At 50.3% G+C, this 19,459-nt stretch overlaps 1 protein-coding gene across 3 annotated transcripts in view; it reads left to right on the top strand.

Annotated features, from left to right (window-relative positions):
• Positions 1-19,459, top strand: part of KATNBL1 (katanin regulatory subunit B1 like 1) — a 77,296-nt gene that overhangs the window by 38,458 nt on the left and 19,379 nt on the right. For all 3 annotated transcript variants that reach the window (XM_085627471.1, XM_085627472.1, XM_085627470.1), the window contains 2 exons: positions 9,559-9,609; positions 9,690-9,779. In XM_085627471.1, coding sequence (XP_085483597.1) covers positions 9,559-9,609; positions 9,690-9,779 — 141 coding nt within the window. The remainder of the gene's footprint in view (positions 1-9,558; positions 9,610-9,689; positions 9,780-19,459) is intronic.

The following is a 19,459-nucleotide window of genomic DNA, read 5'->3' as shown; positions in this document are numbered from 1 at the left end:
GCATTATGCCTCTATGATTCTTTGAGTCAAAACCGGGATTAGTGAAAACTCAGATCTCTCCAAGAGATACATTAATCAGCAGAGTTAAATAGACATTTTTGATATGGCCCGAAAATTGCAGGCACACAAAGCACACAGAAGTCTTTCAAAATGTAACTTAGTCCTCCAGCACAGCTCCTCCACAAAAGCAGCATGCTGTGCCCTAGGCCTATGCAGAGGACGGCACGCCACAAGGTGTAACTACACAAGGGCCCATTGCAAGGGAGGAGCCAGAAAAATAAAATACCCACGCCATATATGGCACAAAATAAAGAAGCAAAGTGAGCTATCCTGGTCTTTCCTTTTGAAGTCTGGGGAAAATTGTTCCTCTGATGAAAATTTGTAAAAATAATCCAAAATTAGGCTTTTACAGCAGGAAAGAAACCTGGTCAAAAACTGCTTTTGCCTGTATTGACGGTTGTCTTTTATTCTTTCCGGCTTTTCATTTTATTTCTTTCCTTACGTCCTTTTTTCTGTCCACCTTTGTTCTCTACTTTCTTCTTTACATACTCCATTTATTTTTCTTTCTGTCTGTGCATCCTTTCATTCAGTCTCTCATTCTCTCTATTCTTTAAATTCATTTCATTTTCTTTTCACATTTCCATATTCCGCATTAACATTCATTTTGTGTTTCTTTTTTCCCATTTGATCATCCTTTTGTCCGTCCTTCCATTGTTAAATCTAAATCTTTCTCTCTTTCCTGCTTTCTTTCATTATTTGCATTCTATTCTTCCTTCGCTTTCTCTCTCCATTTGCCTTGTGCTTCTTTTTGATTTACCATTATCATAATTTCTCTTTCTGTCACCGCTTCTGGCTACTTCGGCACCCTCTGCCCCCCCTACATCCCCTCCAACCCCCCCCCCCCCCCCCCCACACACAGCTGCACCACAGTGATTATTCTTGCTTTATTTCTTTGTTAATCTGTCCTGTGCTGATTTGCGGGTTAGGAAGGGCCATGAAACACTTATCTGACCCCCGGGTGCTTCCCTACACCTTTGGCCCACTGTCATTCTTTAGGTTATAATCTGCCACGTCAGAATGACAATGGGCCTGTACAAAGAGGAGCGTGGTCAGGGGAGGGGCTGCTGCGACCTCAGAAATGCGAGCTGGCTCCGATGGGCACAGGGGAACAGCACCGCTTGCTGCCGTCCCCAAAATTACAGACAACAGGCGTCCGTGAAAGAAATGCTCACGGACAAGGGGCCCAAATAGCGGACGGTTGGTCACCCTAAAAGTGGTACGTGCAAATTATACAGTACGAGAACAAAACATGATCCTGCGCATCATAAGTCAATATGCATCCTGTCTTCTTCGTATACGAGGGCCTCAAGATGTGATTTTTTTTTTTTTTCTTATTCTATTTGCCTTCTGAACGTAGGTCGCCACTGCATTATAAACTGTTGTTAACTAAATTACAAATGTATTCAAAGGCAATTTTATATGTAAGCAATCTGGTCTTTAAAAATAATGGACGTAAAATGCTCTTCCTAATGTCTTTATGCAAGTCGCAAAATAAAATGCAAAGTTGTCTGATCTTCCTTCGCAGGGACACTTTGGGAGATTTCGTTTCCACTTACCCATTGTTTAGAAGCTATTAAAAAGTGGCCAATCCCCATTCTTAATCTTGTGAGAAAATCTGTGTTTTGTATTCGCGACCTGAATTAAATAACATTGAGTCCCTGATCCCAAGGGACCTTTTAGTTTGCTTGTTACACGGCATGCTTTATCTAGTGGGTGAGCACTATTTACTTTATTGACAATGGCGGCTGCTTTTTGTTGTTGTACGTGCATCCTGAGGACGGCGCCCGCTTCAGGGACACCGTGATCAGCTAACATGTAATTTTTTTAACTTTAATTCGGAGCGCTTCACCCTCTTCACGGACCGCGCGTTCTATCTTTTTTAAACTTTTGCAATGCCAGAGGTTAAAAACTCGCAATTGCGAGACCTATAGCATTGTTTTTTTACTTCCTTCGTACAAATATGTTTATAGCTGCTTGAGGCCCAACCTGCCCCAGAGACCGCGAAATCTCCAAGTTAGCGCTTTGATATGGGCTGCCCGGCAGCACAAAGGTGATGAGCTGCGTCCTGGAAACTCAGAACACGTGAGGGCGTCTGGAATGTGGCAATGTCTCAGAGGGCCCCGACAGTGCCTTGAAGCGGGGGTTCAGGGTGTCTCAGCATGTGAAATTCTGATAGCAGATGGGAGGCAGGGATTACACAGGCCTCACTCGGGCGCGTGCATTATTTGTCTGTAAAGTTGGGTTGTGGCGGAGGCGGGCTACCTTACTTTGTTTTCATAATGCACCTTGCTATTACTCGGGGCTTTTCACCACAACGTGCTATTTACTAATTATCGGCCAAATTCACTACGCCTTTCGGGTACATATGTTGGACGTTCATACTCTGTCGGCTTGTTTAATGCAGTAAATTGGCACATTGTGTAGGATTTCGTGGTTTTGAAAGGATTTTCTCTAATATTACACCATTGATGGGGCAGAGAGTCAGTTTTCCACAGCACGGATGCTTTGCAAAGTCTTGGAAAGGTATACATTCAGAAGTTTGTGGGTGTTCGCCAGTTATCTTATAAGGCACATCAACACCATGGATGCGGTCATTGGTTTACTCCTGGTATTGGCAGGAGGAAATCCATGTGCCAAGTGGAAGGCGGGAGAGCAGGGAAGGAGTTTTTCCTGCTGTATTGAAGTATGGACTTGAAGCTCCGCCTTCTCTCTCCCCATATTTTTAATTGGCTTGTGTCATTGTCCTTTGTAAATGCTGGCTCATGATGTTTTAATAGGCTTATCTGAAAGAGACTATTAGTTATGGATTCCTCACCTTAGAATTACCCCCAGGCGTCAGGCTGGAGCCGGAGAATTTTTCTTCAGCAGTACCCCCTGCACGTCAGTAGGTGGCGTCGGTCGACTCCGCATTCGTCATTGGCGTTGTGATTGCTGGAATGACATTGCGGTATCTACTTAGGTGCCACCCCTGCACGCTGAGGTCAGTTCTTCCTTTTTCCGCGCCAGCCAGTGCAGATTCAGAGAGAGCGGTACCTTGATTCGCTTATTGACTCTTTCTGCAACTTTTTTGTCGGCTTCTTTTCGAGTCGTCGCGTCTTCTGGTGCACACGGATGTCATCTCGTCAGACCGACTTCAAGCTTTGTGGCTCCTGCCACAAGCTGATGTCGGCAACCGACCCCTATCTCGTGTGCCAATGGTGTCTGAAGCGTGCCCACAACCCGAAGTCGTGCTCTGACTGCTGGGCCATGGCCACGAAGTCTTTGCAGGAGCAGTCCCGAAAGCATCTGGTGGCCCGGCAGTCGGCTCCACGCAGTTCCAAGTCCTGGTCGAGAGGGAGGTCGTATGACCAGTTGCGGAGCCATCACCACCACTCCTCGTCGAAGTCTTCGTCTTCAGGTAAGTTGAAGCACAAAAGGAGGCGAAGAATCTTCGTCGCTCTTTGTACATCAGGCCCCCATGACCCTTATTTGTTTGTATAATTAGCGGTGCTCTGTGATCTTTAACTCGACTGGTGGGCAGGTCCACGCAAGGAGGTTGGGATGAATAAGGCCGACCTCCCATACTGCTCCTCGTCTTGGGATGAATTAGGCCGTCCTCCCATAGTGCTCCTCGTCTTGGGATGAGTTAGGCCGTCCTCCCATAGTGCTCTTCGTCTTGGGGTGGAGATGAATAAAGCCGTCCTCCCATAGTGCTCTTCGTCTTGGGGTGAAGATGAATAAGGCCGTCCTCCCACAGTGCTCCTCGTCTTGGGGTTTGGATGAAAAAGGCCGTCCTCCCATAGTGCTCATCGTCTTGGGGTGAAGATGAATAAGGCCGTCCTCCCATAGTGCTCCTCATCTTGGGATGAATAAGGCCGTCCTCCCATAGTGTTCCTCGTCTTGGGGTGGAGATGAATAAGGCCGTCCTCCCATACTGCTCCTCGTCTTGGGGTTGGAATGAATAAGGCCGTCCTCCCATACTGCTCCTCGTCTTGGGATGAAAAAGGCCGTCCTCCCATAGTGCTCCTCGTCTTGGGATGAAAAAGGCCGTCCTCCCACAGTGTTCCTCGTCTTGGGTTGGAGATGAATAAGGCCGTCCTCCCACAGTGTCCCTAGTCTTGGGGTGGAGATGAATAAGGCCGTCCTCCCATAGTGCTCCTCGTTTAAGGGTTGGTATGAATAAGGCCGTCCTCCCATAGTGCTCATATTCTTGGGTGGAGATGAATAAGGCCGTCCTCCCATAGTGCTCATCGTCTTGGGTGGAGATGAATATGGCCGTCCTCCCATAGTGCTCCTCGTCTTGGGGTTTGGATGAAAAAGGCCGTCCTCCCATAGTGCTCATCGTCTTGGGGTGAAGATGAATAAGGCCGTCCTCCCATAGTGCTCCTCATCTTGGGATGAATAAGGCCGTCCTCCCATAGTGTTCCTCGTCTTGGGGTGGAGATGAATAAGGCCGTCCTCCCATACTGCTCCTCGTCTTGGGGTTGGAATGAATAAGGCCGTCCTCCCATAGTGCTCCTCGTCTTGGGGTGAAGATGAATAAGGCCGTCCTCTCATAGTGCTGCTCGTCATGGGATGAATAAGGCCGTCCTCCCATAGTGTTCCTCGTCTTGGGGTGGAGATGAATAAGGCCGTCCTCCCATACTGCTCCTCGTCTTGGGGTTGGAATGAATAAGGCCGTCCTCCCATAGTGCTCCTCGTCTTGGGGTTGGTATGAAGAAGGCCGTTCTCCCATACTGCTCCTCGTCTGGGGGAGGAGGGGGGATGAATAAGGTTGTCGTCCTATAGTGCTCCTCGTCTTGGATTGTTTCACCGTTGGCAGTTTCATTTAGTTTTAGGAGCTGTACATTACGGTCACATTGCAGACCGATTCTACTGGTTTTGTGGTTCTAATTTGTGCTGAAAGACCTTCTTGTCTGCTGTGCTGTTCCGTGTTTCCTGCTGTTGATGTATGGACTACAGTAATGTTTCCCTCTCCTGTACTCTGGGATTAATATGCGTTTTCCGCTCTGTGTGGGCAAGTCTCCGGTTGCTGTTTTTTTTTTTTCAGGAACATATTGTTTAGAGTTGTATCAAACCTATCTGAGTCCTCATAACTCTTAGAGCACAATTCTGGTTATTACAGTGTTTCTTCTCCCTCTGCAGAGAGACAAGGTACTCTGCACTGGTAGAGAGACACCAGCTTTTGCCGATTGAGGATCAGTAGCTGTGTTGGGGCAGGAGTGGCCGTGCAGCGGTGCTTGCAGGAGGGCAGGAGTGGCCGTGCAGCGGTGCTTGCAGGGGGGCAGGAGTGGCCGTGCAGCGGTGCTTGCAGGGGGGCAGGAGTGGCCGTGCAGCGGTGCTTGCAGTGGGGCAGGAGTGGCCGTGCAGCGGTGCTTGCAGGGGGGCAAGAGTGGCCGTGCAGCGGTGCTTGCAGGGGGGCAGGAGTGGCCGTGTGTGAGTGCCATCTTTCTTGCATGGTATGCCCCCATTTTTTGCTAAATTGCTGAATGTACTTTGACTGAGTGTACCCTGGACTCCTGCCAATCAGGTGCCCAGGGCCTATGTTCCTTCCTTAAAACACACAAACTCCAAATTGGCAAACCCTGGCCACATGTCAGCCCCTAGTAAATGGTACCCTAGGTACCCAGGGCCTTGTGACCAGGGAAGGCCCCTAAGGGCTGCAGCACTCCTTGTGCCACCCTTAGGGGCCCTGTACCCTTACACACACACACACTGCCTTTGCAGGCTGAGTGTCTGGATGCAGGACAAAATGAAGAGTCGACATGGCACACATCTCTGTGTGCCATGCCCAACACCCACACTGCCAAGGCATATGTCAGTCACCCCTCTGGCTGGGTGCCTTATGCCCATGGTGTGGGCACAGGAGCAGGAGCCCTGTGCCCCTACAGTACCCAGGTCCATTCCCGGGCACTGTAAGTGCAGTGCTGCCATTTAAGAGTACATGGTGCTGAGAGCTCGTCAAACACGAGCTCCACAGCACCATAATGGCAACACTAAAGACTGGGAAGTTTGGTACCAAACTTCTCAGCACATTAAACCCACACTGATGCCAGTGTGAGATTTAATGTACCAAGCACCCCAGAGGGCATCTTAGAGATGCCCCCTTACAACTAACCTACAATCCACGTCTGCTCTGAGGCTGCCCAGGCTGCCACACAGCAGACACGTTGCTGGACCCCTGGGTGGGAGAGCCCCTGCTCTCCCGGGCCTGCAACAATGCACATCCTGGGTGAGGTGATAAATCTCCTCCCCCAGGATGAGCAAAGGGAAGCTTCAAAGGCATGCCGCCTCTTGGAGTTTCCCCAGGCCACTGCAACCCCCCACTCTGGCGGGAAGCTTGGCCGGAAACCCCATACAAGGACAGGGGATGTGCCAGCCTGCCCACCCCACCCCTCAGGTGGGGGAGGCGAGGTGAAGCACATCTCCGGGCTCTCGCCATCTTGAAGATGGGGGGCCCTACCCTATCAGGATTAGGCTACTGCCCCCCTCCCACAGGAGAGAGGCAGGATAGGGGGTGTACCCACCCCAGGACAAGGACCCATTGGTCCCTGGCCTTCACCTACCTGTAACGCCCCTAAATCTAGTATTTAGGGGCACCCTGAACCTTCCTTCCCTAGATTCCAGATAGAAAACTACAAGAAGAGCAAGAAGAACAAGGACCTGCCCTGCAGCTGCTAAAAAGAGAAGAAGACACCAACTGCTTTGGCCCCAGCCCTACCGGCCTGTCGACTCTCGAACCTGCACCAGCGCGGCATCTCTCGTGGCCAGCAACCTCACCAACCCCGGAGGACCTGGCTACCTCTTGGCTCTAAGCCCCTGGGACTCCCATGAGTAGAGGCTCTACTCAAGAAACCTATTTTTAACCCCTGGCAGCAGCCCGGAACCGCGGACCCAACCCACTCTGCACCAGCCAAGCCTGGCCAGTGCCGGAGTGGACAAAGACCCTGAGGACGACCCCCACGGCGACTGTGACCCCGAGTCCGGCACCCAAGGACCCCCCTCGACATTCCGGAAGAAGCCTGCAGCCTCAGAACAGAGTGCCACCCCAACCGCGATCAACAAGAGGGTAAGATTTCAGACGTCAATAGGCACCCCTGCACCCGGCGGCCTGCGGCCCCCTGTGCCCAATCCCGGGGTACCCACCTAATCTACAACTACCCAACTTACCTCTCGAAGTGGTGGTGGCACCTGAAGCATCCTCGTCCCCGAGCTTGCAGCCTTTTTCCAAACCGGAACATTCCCATTGATTTCCATTGAGCGCCCGAAGTCTCAAAAGCACCCTGCACCCAGCCGCCAGAGTGGCCCTGGCAGTGCCCTCTCTACACTAACCTACTTCCCCACTTGCCCTGAGTAAGTGACCAGGAGCCCAGCTCCCACAGCCGCGTGGCTTGCCAGACAGCAGCCACCAACCAAGGCCCCCCTATCCCTCATAGGATAACATTGGGCCTAACTCTCTCTGCACCCGGCCGTCCTGAAACCGCTGAGGGTGAACCAACTGTACCTACCTGACACTGGGGGACCCCTGAGTCTATGCCCGGAATTTCAACTCTGCCAGTCGAATACTTACCCTTAACCCGCTAACTTCATTTTCCTCATAGGGTAACATTGACTGGCTTTTTCTTCAAAAATCTTCTAAGTGTGAACTTTTCAAAACTGCAAATATTCACCAAAAATCAGCCAAGTGACAAAAACGAATTTACTCACCTGCTCCTAGGTGAACTCCCAGTGCTGGATCTTGGTGCCCAGCCCTGACTCTGAAAAGTGTCCACAACTATACTTACCTCTAACTCATTTTTCTCCCATAGGAAACCATTGTCTGCTTTTCTGTGAAATTTCTTCTAAGTGTCTATTTTTGCAAATTTGAAATATTCTTTTAAAATCGTACCATTTCTGCAAACGAAATTACTTACCTGTTTCAGATAAGGACCCCAGTCCTGGGTCTAGGTACCCAGTCCTGGATTACTAAAGTAACGATAAAGTACTCTACCTGCAATTTGAATTTCTTGCCATAGAGATCCATTGAATGTTTCCTATGAAATATTTTCTAAGTGCTATCTTTTGAAATAGCTAAATATTATTTAAAAATCATTACAGTTATTAAGTCGACTTTCATCACTTGATTCTGAATACTGACCCAAGGCTGGATCTAGGAGCCAGACCTGGAATTCCAAAAGTAATCTGAAAAGTAATTTATTACAAATAACCTGAATTTACCATTGAGCTCAATGCATTGTTATGTTTAGGAAATAGGATTGTTTATTACAACCAACTGTGACTGTTTACATAAATTTATTGCTTATGGCAAAAGTATTTATATTCAACCTCTCATTCTGAGAAAGTATATTTTTATCCCCTCCGTGGTTCTAAAAATAAAACAAGCATATATTTTATATATATATATAAACCATTGGCCTAGAGTTCAGTTATTGAGTGCGTGAAACCATTTGCTGACTGGGTGTGTACAATAAATGCTTTACACTGTCCTCTGGTACTGCCTTACTGCTCGACCAAGCTACCACTTTTTGAGAGTAAGGTCATACCTGACTTTGACCTCTATCAGCCTCTGGGGGACTGTGGACTCTGTACACCCTGTACCTATTAGGGAACAGTATATACAGAGCCACTTTCTCACACCGTGCAGCGGTGCTTGCAGGGGGGCAGGAGTGGCCGTGCAGCGGTGCTTGCAGGGGGGCAGGAGTGGCCGTGCAGCGGTGCTTGCAGGGGGGCAGGAGTGGCCGTGCAGCGGTGCTTGCAGGGGGGCAGGAGTGGCCGTGCAGCGGTGCTTGCAGGGGGGCAGGAGTGGCCGTGCAGCGGTGCTTGCAGGGGGGCAGGAGTGGCCGTGCAGCGGTGCTTGCAGGGAGGCAGGAGTGGCCGCGGTGCTTGCAGGGGGGCAGGAGTGGCCGTGCCGCGGTGCTTGCAGGGGGGCAGGAGTGGCCGTGCCGCGGTGCTTTCAGGTGGGCAGGAGTGGCCGTGCAGCGCTGCATGCAGGGGGGCAGGAGTGGCCGTGCAGCGCTGCATGCAGGGGGGCAGGAGTGGCCGTGCAGCGCTGCATGCAGGGGGGCAGGAGTGGCCGTGCAGCGGTGCTTGCAGGGGGGCAGGAGTGGCCGTGCAGCGGTGCTTGCAGGGGGGCAGGAGTGGCCGTGCAGCGGTGCTTGCATGGGGGCAGGAGGGTCCGCGCAGCGGTGCTTGCAGGGGGCAGGAGGGGCCGCATAGCAGCGTTTGCAGGGGTGCCTGTTTGTTGTGCTGTACAGTCGGGGAGTAGTGTCCGGTGTTTGCTTTTCCCCAAGCATCCCACCCTGCCGAGGGTTGTGGTTTGTGCTAGGGTCACGTGTTCTGTGTCTTATGTTGGAAGTGTGTGATAGAAGGATGGATGGGGAGGATGTCCGCAGTGTGGCATTGCACGAACGCTGCATGTCAGCTGAGGGATACATGAAAAGGTGTCGGATGTGCGGACCGGGGTATTCAGAACCGTGTTCAATGAAGCATGTTTCTTTAACTATTCTTTTGCTTCTGCAGGATCGAAGACCTCGGTGTGTTGGCAGACTGCCTGCCAAGCCTCACAAACAGGTATGTCTAAGCGAACACGTCTCTTGTTCTTCACGTGAGTCTTTGAGTGAATCGGATGTAATTCCCCTCTGTACTTTCAGCATACAGGAAGAGAAGGCTTGCGTCTCACCCGGGTGCTGTGTTGATCTCATGCCCATGGTATCAAAATTAATTGCGCGTCCTTATGAACAGTAAGTATATTTTTTACTCTCTAGTTCTTCACTGCCCTCTAGCCTCTGTCCTTTGCTTTCCGTGTCCTCACTGAACTGAAGTCTTTACTCCTAAAGCGGCACTTGTTCCCGTGCAGCTGGCATGGCTTACACAATTGGGTTATGTGCAAGAGAAAAGGTCACCATGATGCCATTGCAATGTCATAGTGGTGCCCTCTTGGAATGGTCCCTCCATCTCCACTAGATGTAGGGTTCAGTATACCATTGAGTTACGCTGACTTCATGACGTAGTGAAGCCCCGCTGGAATGCTCCCTCCCCGGAGAGCCGTGCCTCACCACAAGATACAGGGCTCAGTATTCCATAGTGCGACACTGACTTAATGACATAGCAAAGCCCCCTCCCCCCCCCCCCCCCCCCCCCATGCTTTGTATCGCTCCACGAGAGATGGGGTCAGTATACCATTGAGTTACACTGACTTCATGACATAGCGAAGCCCTGTATGAAAGTGCTCCTTTTTGGCCTGGTTTCCCCCTTAATGTTGATGCTTTTTGACTAAGTGTTCCCTGGGTTCCTGCTAACCTGGTACCCAGGGGCCTATGTTCTTTCCATAAAACTGTACCTTGTACCCCCAATTGGCACCTCTCTGGCCACATGTCAGTACCTTTAAAAGGTACCCAGGGCACTGTGACCAGAGTGGCCTCTGAGGGCTGCAGCACCTATTGTGCCACCCTTAGAGGCCCTGTACCCTGACACTCGCACACTGCCATAGCAGGCTGCACGTTGTAGTGCAGAGTAAAGTGAGGAGTTGACATGGCACACATCCCTGTGTGCCATGCCTACAACCCACTGCCCTGGCATAGGTCAGTCACCCCTCTAACCGGGTGCAGTATACCAGTGGTGAGAGTACAGGTGCATGAGCCCTGTGCCCCTACAGTGTTTAAGTCCATTCTTAGACATTATAAGTTCATGAAAGCCATAAAAGAGTGTATTGTCTGGTAGTTTCTCATTACCAACTCCACAGCACCATAATGATTTTATTGGAAACTGAGAAGTTCGGTATCAAACTTCTCAGCACATTAAACCCACACTAATGTCAGACATGTTTCTGGACCCCTGGGTCGAGAGCCTGCTGCTCTCAGGGGGCCAGAAACAATGCACATCCTGGGTGGAGGTGCCAAGCCTCCTTCCCCAGGATAGGCAGGGTCCACGAAGGGGAAGCTTCAAAGGCTTACCACCTTTGTGAGCTGACCCAGCCATTTGCTACTCCCAGCAAACTGGCCCCCACCATTTCTAACCCCCACTTTGGGAGGGAGAATCGGCAGGAAAACTAAGATAGGAGGCTCACCCCCTCAGGTGAGTGAGAAGAGGTGAAGCACAACTCAGTCCCTACCATCTTGAAGATGGGGGTACCTAGCCAACCAGAGAGGCTTATGCCCCCTACCACTGGAGGGTGGCATAATAGGGGGTGTACCCAACCCAAGGAAGGGACCCAATGGTCCCGAACTGTTCCTACCTGAGATGCAAAGAAGTGGAGGACCCAACTGCCTTGGCCCCAGTCCTACCGGCCTGTTGAAACCTCTACCTGCTCCAGCGGAATCCCGGCATGTCCTTCAGCCAGCAGCCCCCAGAACCCGGAGGGCCTGCCCTGCCTTCCCTACAAGGACTCTGTTTCCCTGGAGCACAGAACATGCTCAGGAACCAGACTCTGGCTCCTTCCGAATCCGCAGGTCTTCACCACTCTACTCCGACGCCCATACCCCAAGTTTGAGTGCCCCAACACCACAAGGTGTTCCTGGCGATCCTGACTTGGGATCTGGTGATCCCTAACCTACCTCAAGCCTCCAGACTATGCCTGTAGCCTCTATGTGAAGGGTACTCGCAACTGGAGCTGGTAAGGAAACCCTGGTGCCTAAAGACACTCCCTCACCCGCTGCCCCATGACCTTGGGTGGCCCAACCGACTATTTCCAGGCAACCCCCAGCCTGTTTTTCTTACCTTTATGAAGAAAATGTCCCAGTGTCTTATCTAGGCGTATCACACGGAGTAGAAAAAGTAATCCAAAAAGTAATCACAAAGTAATTCCAACTGTTTTGAAATATTTTACAAGCCTGTAACAGATTACATTCTCATCCAGCTTGCTTGCTGATCTGTCTGGAAATGTACAATTCTATTTACCTGTACCAGGCCTGGCTCGGTTCTAAAAATGAAATGCAACTAAAGAAATACTTTTAATATAAACAATCTGTCTCAGCTCAATCTTTGAGTGTGTGACATAATTTCTTGCCTGAGCGTGTACAATAAATGCTTAGCACTACCGTCTGATAAAGCCTTACTCCTCGACCACACTACCACAAATAGAGAGTGAGGTCCTATCTACTTTACCTCTGCCTACCTTTGGTGTTCCCCCCACCCCCCTCCCCCCCCCCCCCCCCGCCTGGAAATCTCTCTCTACAATATGTACGGTTCAGTATACCATTGAGTTACACTGACTCCATGGCATAGTGAAGGTGACTTCATGGCATAGTGAAGGTGTTCCCCCTGCAGAGAGCAGTGTCTCTTTCCACAAGATGTAGGTTTCAGACTTCATGAGATGGTGATTTCCCCCCCCCCCCCCACCCCCGGCCTGGAATGGTGTGCGCCCTCCCCCCAGAGCTTTTCCTCTCTCCACAAGATGTAGGATTCAGTATGCCATTGCCCTACACTGACTTAATGACAGAGTATACTCCCCTCGAACTGTGCCCCCCCTGCGGAGAGCAGTGTCTCTCATTCCACAAGATGGAGGGATCCGTAAACCATTGCGTTATACTGACTTCATGACCTGGTGACGCCCCCTGGAATGGTACCCCTGGAGAGACCATTGTATCTCTCCACAAGATGAAGGGTTCAGCATGCTATTGATTTAGTGACTTCATCACATAGTGACCCCCCCCCCCCTGGAATGGTGCCTCCCGGGGGAAAGCTGTGCCTCTCTCCTCAGGATGTAGGGTTCAGTAGTCCTTTGCGCTACACTGAATTCATGACATAGTGAAGCCCTCTACCCAGTCAGGCAAAGGAGCAGCTGTCTCATGCTCTGCCTTCTTTTCCCTACAATTAGTGGGGACATTTCCTAGCAGTGGGTTTCTGTCTCCCTTACATGCAGCATTCTGTATGAAAGCTACACGTTCAGGTATAGTTTGCGCCAGACAGCCTTGCCTTAGCCGCACCCAGGCGGAGGTGCCGTGGCAGTGACATGGCCTGAACTTGGTGTTACAAAAGGTGCATGGGATCTAGCCACTATGACATTGCCCCACATGCTCTGGCCCCATTTCTTGCTTTGTCCCAAGGGATCGAGTGTATGCATGTGAAGTGTAATCCGAACTCTTCCGCCCCCCTTAATTGTCCTGCTAGTTGCAAAAGATTTTGTCCTTTTAGCTGCTTTAACTACGAGTCAGTGTGTGTGTGTGTGTGTGTGTGACGTGTCAGCTGCCAAATCAGTTCGCTGACACCCAATAGCCCTCCCCTGTATGCCAAGACAGCCTCGTGAAGGTGGTCTCGATGGTAGCTGGTGTCTTTGCTGGTATACTTGCGACGAGGGGGTGTTTAATGCTGCGGATCTTAGGATGGGAACCTCTGGGGTAGAGCAGGCGATGATCCGTTCCATCATCAGTATCCTGGATGCTCCTTCTCGGTTTGGATCGCAGATCAAATCGTTGTAGATAAGTAGGGGATGAGGGAGAATATAATAATGGTCCTCTCAGGCAAATGACTCCTATCTCTAGTTTGAGGGGTTCAGTGAAGGGGATTCTTGACATTGTATCCGAGAACCCTTTGATTGCTGCAGTTTTTTTTGTTTTTTTTTGTTTTTAATAAGTGGACCATCCCTTCCCTTAGGCATGGCCTTGCAGCTCCTGTGTCTTTTACAGAGTCCTATGGTATATTATTCACATGTGCCATGACCACTGGCTCGTCCTTTGGTCTGTTGGTGGTTGATAGTATGAGGCATGTCATGGCGTGCCTCCTCTGCCTCGAGCATTGGCTCCCCTTCTCTTTTGCTTGACTGGGGAGGTCCTGTAGTCTCACCCTTGCCACCGGTTCCCAGTGAACTAGGGTCCCCTTCCTCACTCCTGCTAGCTGTACTACGGTATAGAGCCTCCACGAATCTCCCAGTCACCCGTGTGTGTTCGCCTGAACCAGTGGGAGGGCGTGCTCTTTGTGCTGCTGGGGTTCTGTGTGTCGGGTGCGACGGAAGGGGTGGACAAACTTCCTGCACTGGACTGGGGTTGCTCAGTGACTGCCTGGGCCAGCTAATCTTACATGCCTGAGCCTAACCGCTCGTTGTTCGGTGGGCGGCCTGCTGGCTTCTTCTATCAGTGGCTTGGAATGTAATGCAGGAAGAGCGGGCAAGAGCTGCTGACTCCTTGTTTACTATCTGTAGTGCAGGATTATCGATCTGGACTTCCTCGAGGATGGCCCATAGTTCTAATAATGCCTCCCTTTTATCTTTCTTTTGACCTGTGTTCAAGCATGTTGGTGTCGAAAGTCCCTTGCCAAAGGAGGGAAAATGTGTGTGCCTTCGGGTGTGCATGCCATTCTTGGCAAACCTAACTTTTTTTTTTTTAGCTTGTGTGGGAAACCTGGTTTGAATGTGTTGTAATGGTGTCTCCATGATCCGTTTGATCATGTTATAGCACAAGATAACTTAGCGTCTTTGTTTTTAGGAGCTCTCTGGTTTCGATCTGAAATTGTGGGGAAAATACAAACGGGGTTTCACTACTTCCAAATTACGTTACTATGAGCTCAGCGCTATGTACAGATGCATCGACAAACATGAATACTTCATAAACGCAAACAGCAATGCATATGGAAGGCTACAACCTTCAAGAAATGCAATTGTTAATAAAAACAATTTAACGATATGGCTTTGATGTCAAATACAGGTTGTGAGAAATTGCGGCACCATCATTTGGAACATTAAATTATTGACTAAAACACAACACTTAAAGCAAAACACAGTTTGAAAAATTAACAGCAATACAGCATTGAACATTAACAATTACACCCTTTATCACGCCTAGAGGTCCAAGCGGTCAGCACAACAAATAATTGCATCTACTTTCAGACTCGGGCGTACCATCTGCATCATGCCCAGCGGTCCAAGTCGCTAGCTCAATCAATTGTACCCTGTATCACACCCAGGGGCCGAGCGTACCAACTGTATTACACCAAGCGGTCCAATCGACTAGCACAGTTGCACCGGTATCACACCGAGGGGCCAAGCGTACCATCTGTATCACGGCCAGCAATCCAAGCGACCAACACCCAAAAAGTGACAGATGAAAAATTATGACTGTCAAAAATGTCCTCATCCTGCTCCTAGCACATGCTATCCTGTGACTACGGAAGATCTGTGCGGTACACGATACTAAGTGAGCCTGATAGTCTGTCACTGTCGGTTCTGGGACAAAGATAATAACAATTTGCAGAAAAAAGGAATAACTTGAGAACCACAGGCCCCTCTTGGCCAAACACAAGCTTCACTCCATCTCCCAGGTCCAAATTGTAAGAAACTGGCTCTATATATACTACACCAATATGAGGTATAGTGTGTGTATAGAGTTCAAGTGTCCCCAGAGGTAGGCAGAGGTTAAAGTTAGATATAACCTTGCTCTCTAAAGTGGTAGCTTGGTCGAGCAGTAAGGCAGTATCAGAGGACAGTGTAAAGCATTTGATGTACACACTCAGTCAGCAAATGAATTCACACACTCAAGAACTGAACTGTAGGCCAATTGTTGTTGTATAAAAGTATACTGTTTATTTTTAGAACCAAGCAAGCCTGGTACATGTAAGCATTAAATACTTTTCAGTAATAAGTTACTGGCTATAAGACGGTTTGAAAATGCCATAGAAATTGTAATTGGTTTGATTTACAGGGGAGCAGTAGTATGCAACACTTAGCAAATACATTACATTGGAATGAACATCAATCAATCAAACATTTGTAGAGCGCACTACACACCCGTGAGGGTCTCAAGGCGCGGGGGGGGGCACTACTGATCGAACAGCCAGGTCTTGAGTAGCCTCCTGAAGGTCAGCAGGTCTTGGGTCTATCGTAGGCTCAGTGGGAGGGTGTTCCAGGTCTTGGCGGCGAGGTGGGAGAAGGATCTCCCGCCGGTGATTGTTCTTCGGATGCGCGGGACGGTGTCGAGTGTGAGGTCGGTGGAGAATAGGCTTTTTCAGTAAATTGCAGGTAAGTTACTTTTTACGTTACTTTTCTAACTCTGTGCTGGATACCTAGATTCAGCACTGGGACACTTCTGCTAACGGGTGAGTAAACACGTTTTGGTTATTTGTGCGATTTTCAAAGAATATTTATAGGTTTCAAAACTCCACACTTAAAAACTTCTTGGAGAAAAAGTGTCAGTTATCCTATGGAAGGAAAACAGATGAACGGTTCACAGGTAAGTAATTGACTGTGGGAGTTAAGGTTCTGGGGTTAGACTCTCGTCTCCCAGGGTCGGTGATGCACTGTTGTTTCACCCTCAGCTGCACTAGCGTGGCCGGGTGCAGAGTGTTGAGGCCCAATGTTATCCAATGGAGGATAGGGGGTCTCCGGTTGTTGACTGCTGGCAAGCAGGTTGTGTGAGCAAAGCTCCTAGGGTTAAGCTCCGGGCAAGGTGGGGACCAAAGAAACACCAAAGGTGCACCCTCAGCGGCACTAGGGTGGCAGGGTGCAGGGTGCTGTTTTGAGGTCGGGTCCCCTGTTTTCAATGGAGAACCTCCGGGACAAAGAAACACTGCAGGCTGTAGGACGAGGATCTTCTGGGTGTGACCACTACTTCGAGGGGTTAGTTGGAATGTCGTGGGTTGGTTAGGCACCATTGGTTTGGGCACACAAGGCCGTGGGTCGTCGGGTGCAGGGGTGCCTTGCGACGTCTGATTTTCTTACCCGCTCTGGTCGCTTTAGCGGGGAGGGGTCCTCTGGATTGAGGCTGCAGTCGTCGTCTGGAGGCTTGAGGCAGGTCAGGGGTCGCCGGATCTCGGTTCAGCATCGCCGGGGGACCTCCTCATGGTGTTTTTCCACTCTAGCTCGTGCCGGGTTCGGCGGGTGCAGAGTGGGCTGGATTCGCAGTCTCTGGCTGGCACCAGAAGCTGCATTTTAAACACGTCCGGTGTTCACGGGAGAAACAGTCTGGGAAATTAAGGCAGGCAGGTCCTCCGGGGTTTGTGATGTTGCTGGCTGCTGGACATGCCGGGATTTCGCAGGAGCAGGTTTGAGGGGAGACAGGCCTGGAGGGCTGGGGCCAAGTCAGTGGGTGTCGTCCTCTTGTTAGCTCTGCACGGATCTTCGTCCTTCTTCTTTTCTTCTTGTAGGTAGGCTGGATCTCAGGAAGGAAGGTTCCGGGTGCCCCCTAAATACTAAATTTAGGGGCGTTACAGGTAGGTAAAGGGCAGGTCCCTTCCCTTGGGTGGGTACACCCCCTAATCTGCCACTCTCCAGTGGGAGGGGGGCAGGAGCCTGTCCCTGGTTGGCTGACCCCAGCCCATCCTCAAGATGGCGGGAACTCGAGGTTGTGCTTCACCTCGCCTCCCCCTCCTGAGCGTTGGGGTTGGCAGAGGTGGGCACACCTCTTTTCCTCACTTGTTTTTCCTGCCGGATCTCCCGCCCAAAGTGGGGGGGTAGAACCAGTGGGGGACCAGTTGCTAAAAGCAGCAAATGGTCTGGAGAGGCTCACAAAGGCGACATGCCTTTGAAGCTTCTCCTTCGTGAACCTTGCCCATCCTGGGGGAGGAGGCTTGGCACCTCGTCCCACGATGTGCATTGTTTCAGGCCCCCGAGAGCAGCATGCTCTCGACTCGGGGGTCCAGAAACATGTCTGGTGGTGGCAGCCTAAGCAGCCACTCAGCCTGGACACTAGTAGTAGTTTTTTTTTTAGGGGGCATCTCGATGCCCTCTGTGTGCATTTTACATTAAATCCCACACTGGCATCAGTGTGGGTTTAATGTGCTGAGAAGTTTGATACCAAACTTCCCATTCTTCAGTGTAGCCATTATGGTACTGTGGAGTTCGTAATGACAAACTCCCAGCACCATATACTCTTAATGGCAGCACTGCACTTACAGTGCCCAGGAATGGACTTGGTCCCTGTAGGGGTACAGGGCTCATGCACCTGTACCTTCACCACTGGCATAGGGCACCCAGCTTGAGGGGTGACTGATGTATGCCGGGGCAGTGGTTTGTGGGTGTGGCACACAGGGATGTGTGCCATGTCGACCCTTCACTTAGTTCTCCACCAAGACATGCAGCCTGCAAAAGGAGGGGGGGGGGGGGGGGGAGGAGGTGTCTGTGTGTGTGTGTGTCTGTCTGTCGCACAATAAGTGCTGCAGCCCTTAGAGGCCTTCTCTGGTCACAGTGCCCAGGGTACCTGTGGTACCATTTACCAGGGGCTGACATGTAGCCAGAGATGCCAATTGGGTTTAGGCTTCAATGCAGTTTTAGGGAATGAACATGGGCCCTGCATACCTGATTAGCAGGAGCCCAGGGCACACTCGAACATCAGCAATTCAGCAAAAAGTGAGGGCATACCATGCAAGAAAGAGGACACTTTCTCTCACCAAATCTTTTACCCTAAATGTACCAATCGCACCCTGTATCACACCAGGGGCTAATGCTACTGTCTGTGTAACACCCAGTGGAAAAAGTGTACCATCTATTACGCCCAGCATTCCAAGTTTCTTTCAGAGACCCACGGTACTGGTAAACCGGTGGCACTGAGAAACCCTTTAGCCTAAAAAATAAGATTGAGGAGTCCACTCTGACAACACAAATATTCACCTTTCCTAGCGTGCTAACTATAAAAAAAAAGTGACTTTCGTGGGATCGCCTCTGAAGCTGCCTTGCGACTACTCAGCTGGGACATATAAATGATATAATATGCCAGATTTCTGTTGATAGCAGGGCGCTCAGGTTTATTTTTTGCTCTTCTCCCTAGTTAATCATACGCCACATGCTGTACTAAGGTTCTGATGTAGTCTCTCACCCTCTGTGACGGCTGCTTCAGGAAGGACCCACCCCCCTGCGGATTCAGCAGAACTTTCAATCCGTTGCGGCATCTGCTCACCTTCCTTGCTGCGCCAAAGTGAATCCGTCTGGACGGGATCACCTTCCTTTGGCTACAGTCTGGTTTGAGGTACAAATCCGCTCCTATCTGGCTCGTCAAAATGTTACTTGAACATGAAATTCCTTGAAAAAACAAGAGGCATTTGGCTAAACAGGAAAAATGTGTTTAATTAAACAGTGCAGCCGGGAGAACGGATATATTCATAGGGTCTGAGGACTGTCTCAATTTACAATCTAACGTGGACTTTTATACAGTGCAGTGGGTGTAGTAAAAAGGTTCCGCCAGTCAATTTTTGGAAAGGAATGCAGCCCACTGTCTTTGGAGCCATAAATGAAGGTTTAGATGAAGAATCCAGATGGGCCTCGACCTTGTGTGCACACAATGCGGCCAGTAGATAACGTGCCCAGATTTCCAACATGGGTAGCGTGTGATCACTGCATGTACTGTGCATGCTTTGCCCTTATTGGCTGAGTGTTCTAACTTTGTGGCATTTGATTTTATGGTGTTTTGGGAACGTGTAGCCCCTCCGGCCATGTGTGCTTTATTGGGGCCAATATCCCTGGACCATTGTGGTGTTGCTGTGCTTAACTGTGGGTTTGATC

Source organism: Triturus cristatus, chromosome 9 (genome assembly GCF_964204655.1).
Source record: "Triturus cristatus chromosome 9, aTriCri1.1, whole genome shotgun sequence".
NCBI classification, from domain to species: Eukaryota; Metazoa; Chordata; class Amphibia; order Caudata; family Salamandridae; genus Triturus; species Triturus cristatus.
The sequence above is the reverse complement of the archived record's forward strand: the minus strand, read 5'-3'. Positions and strand labels throughout refer to the sequence as shown.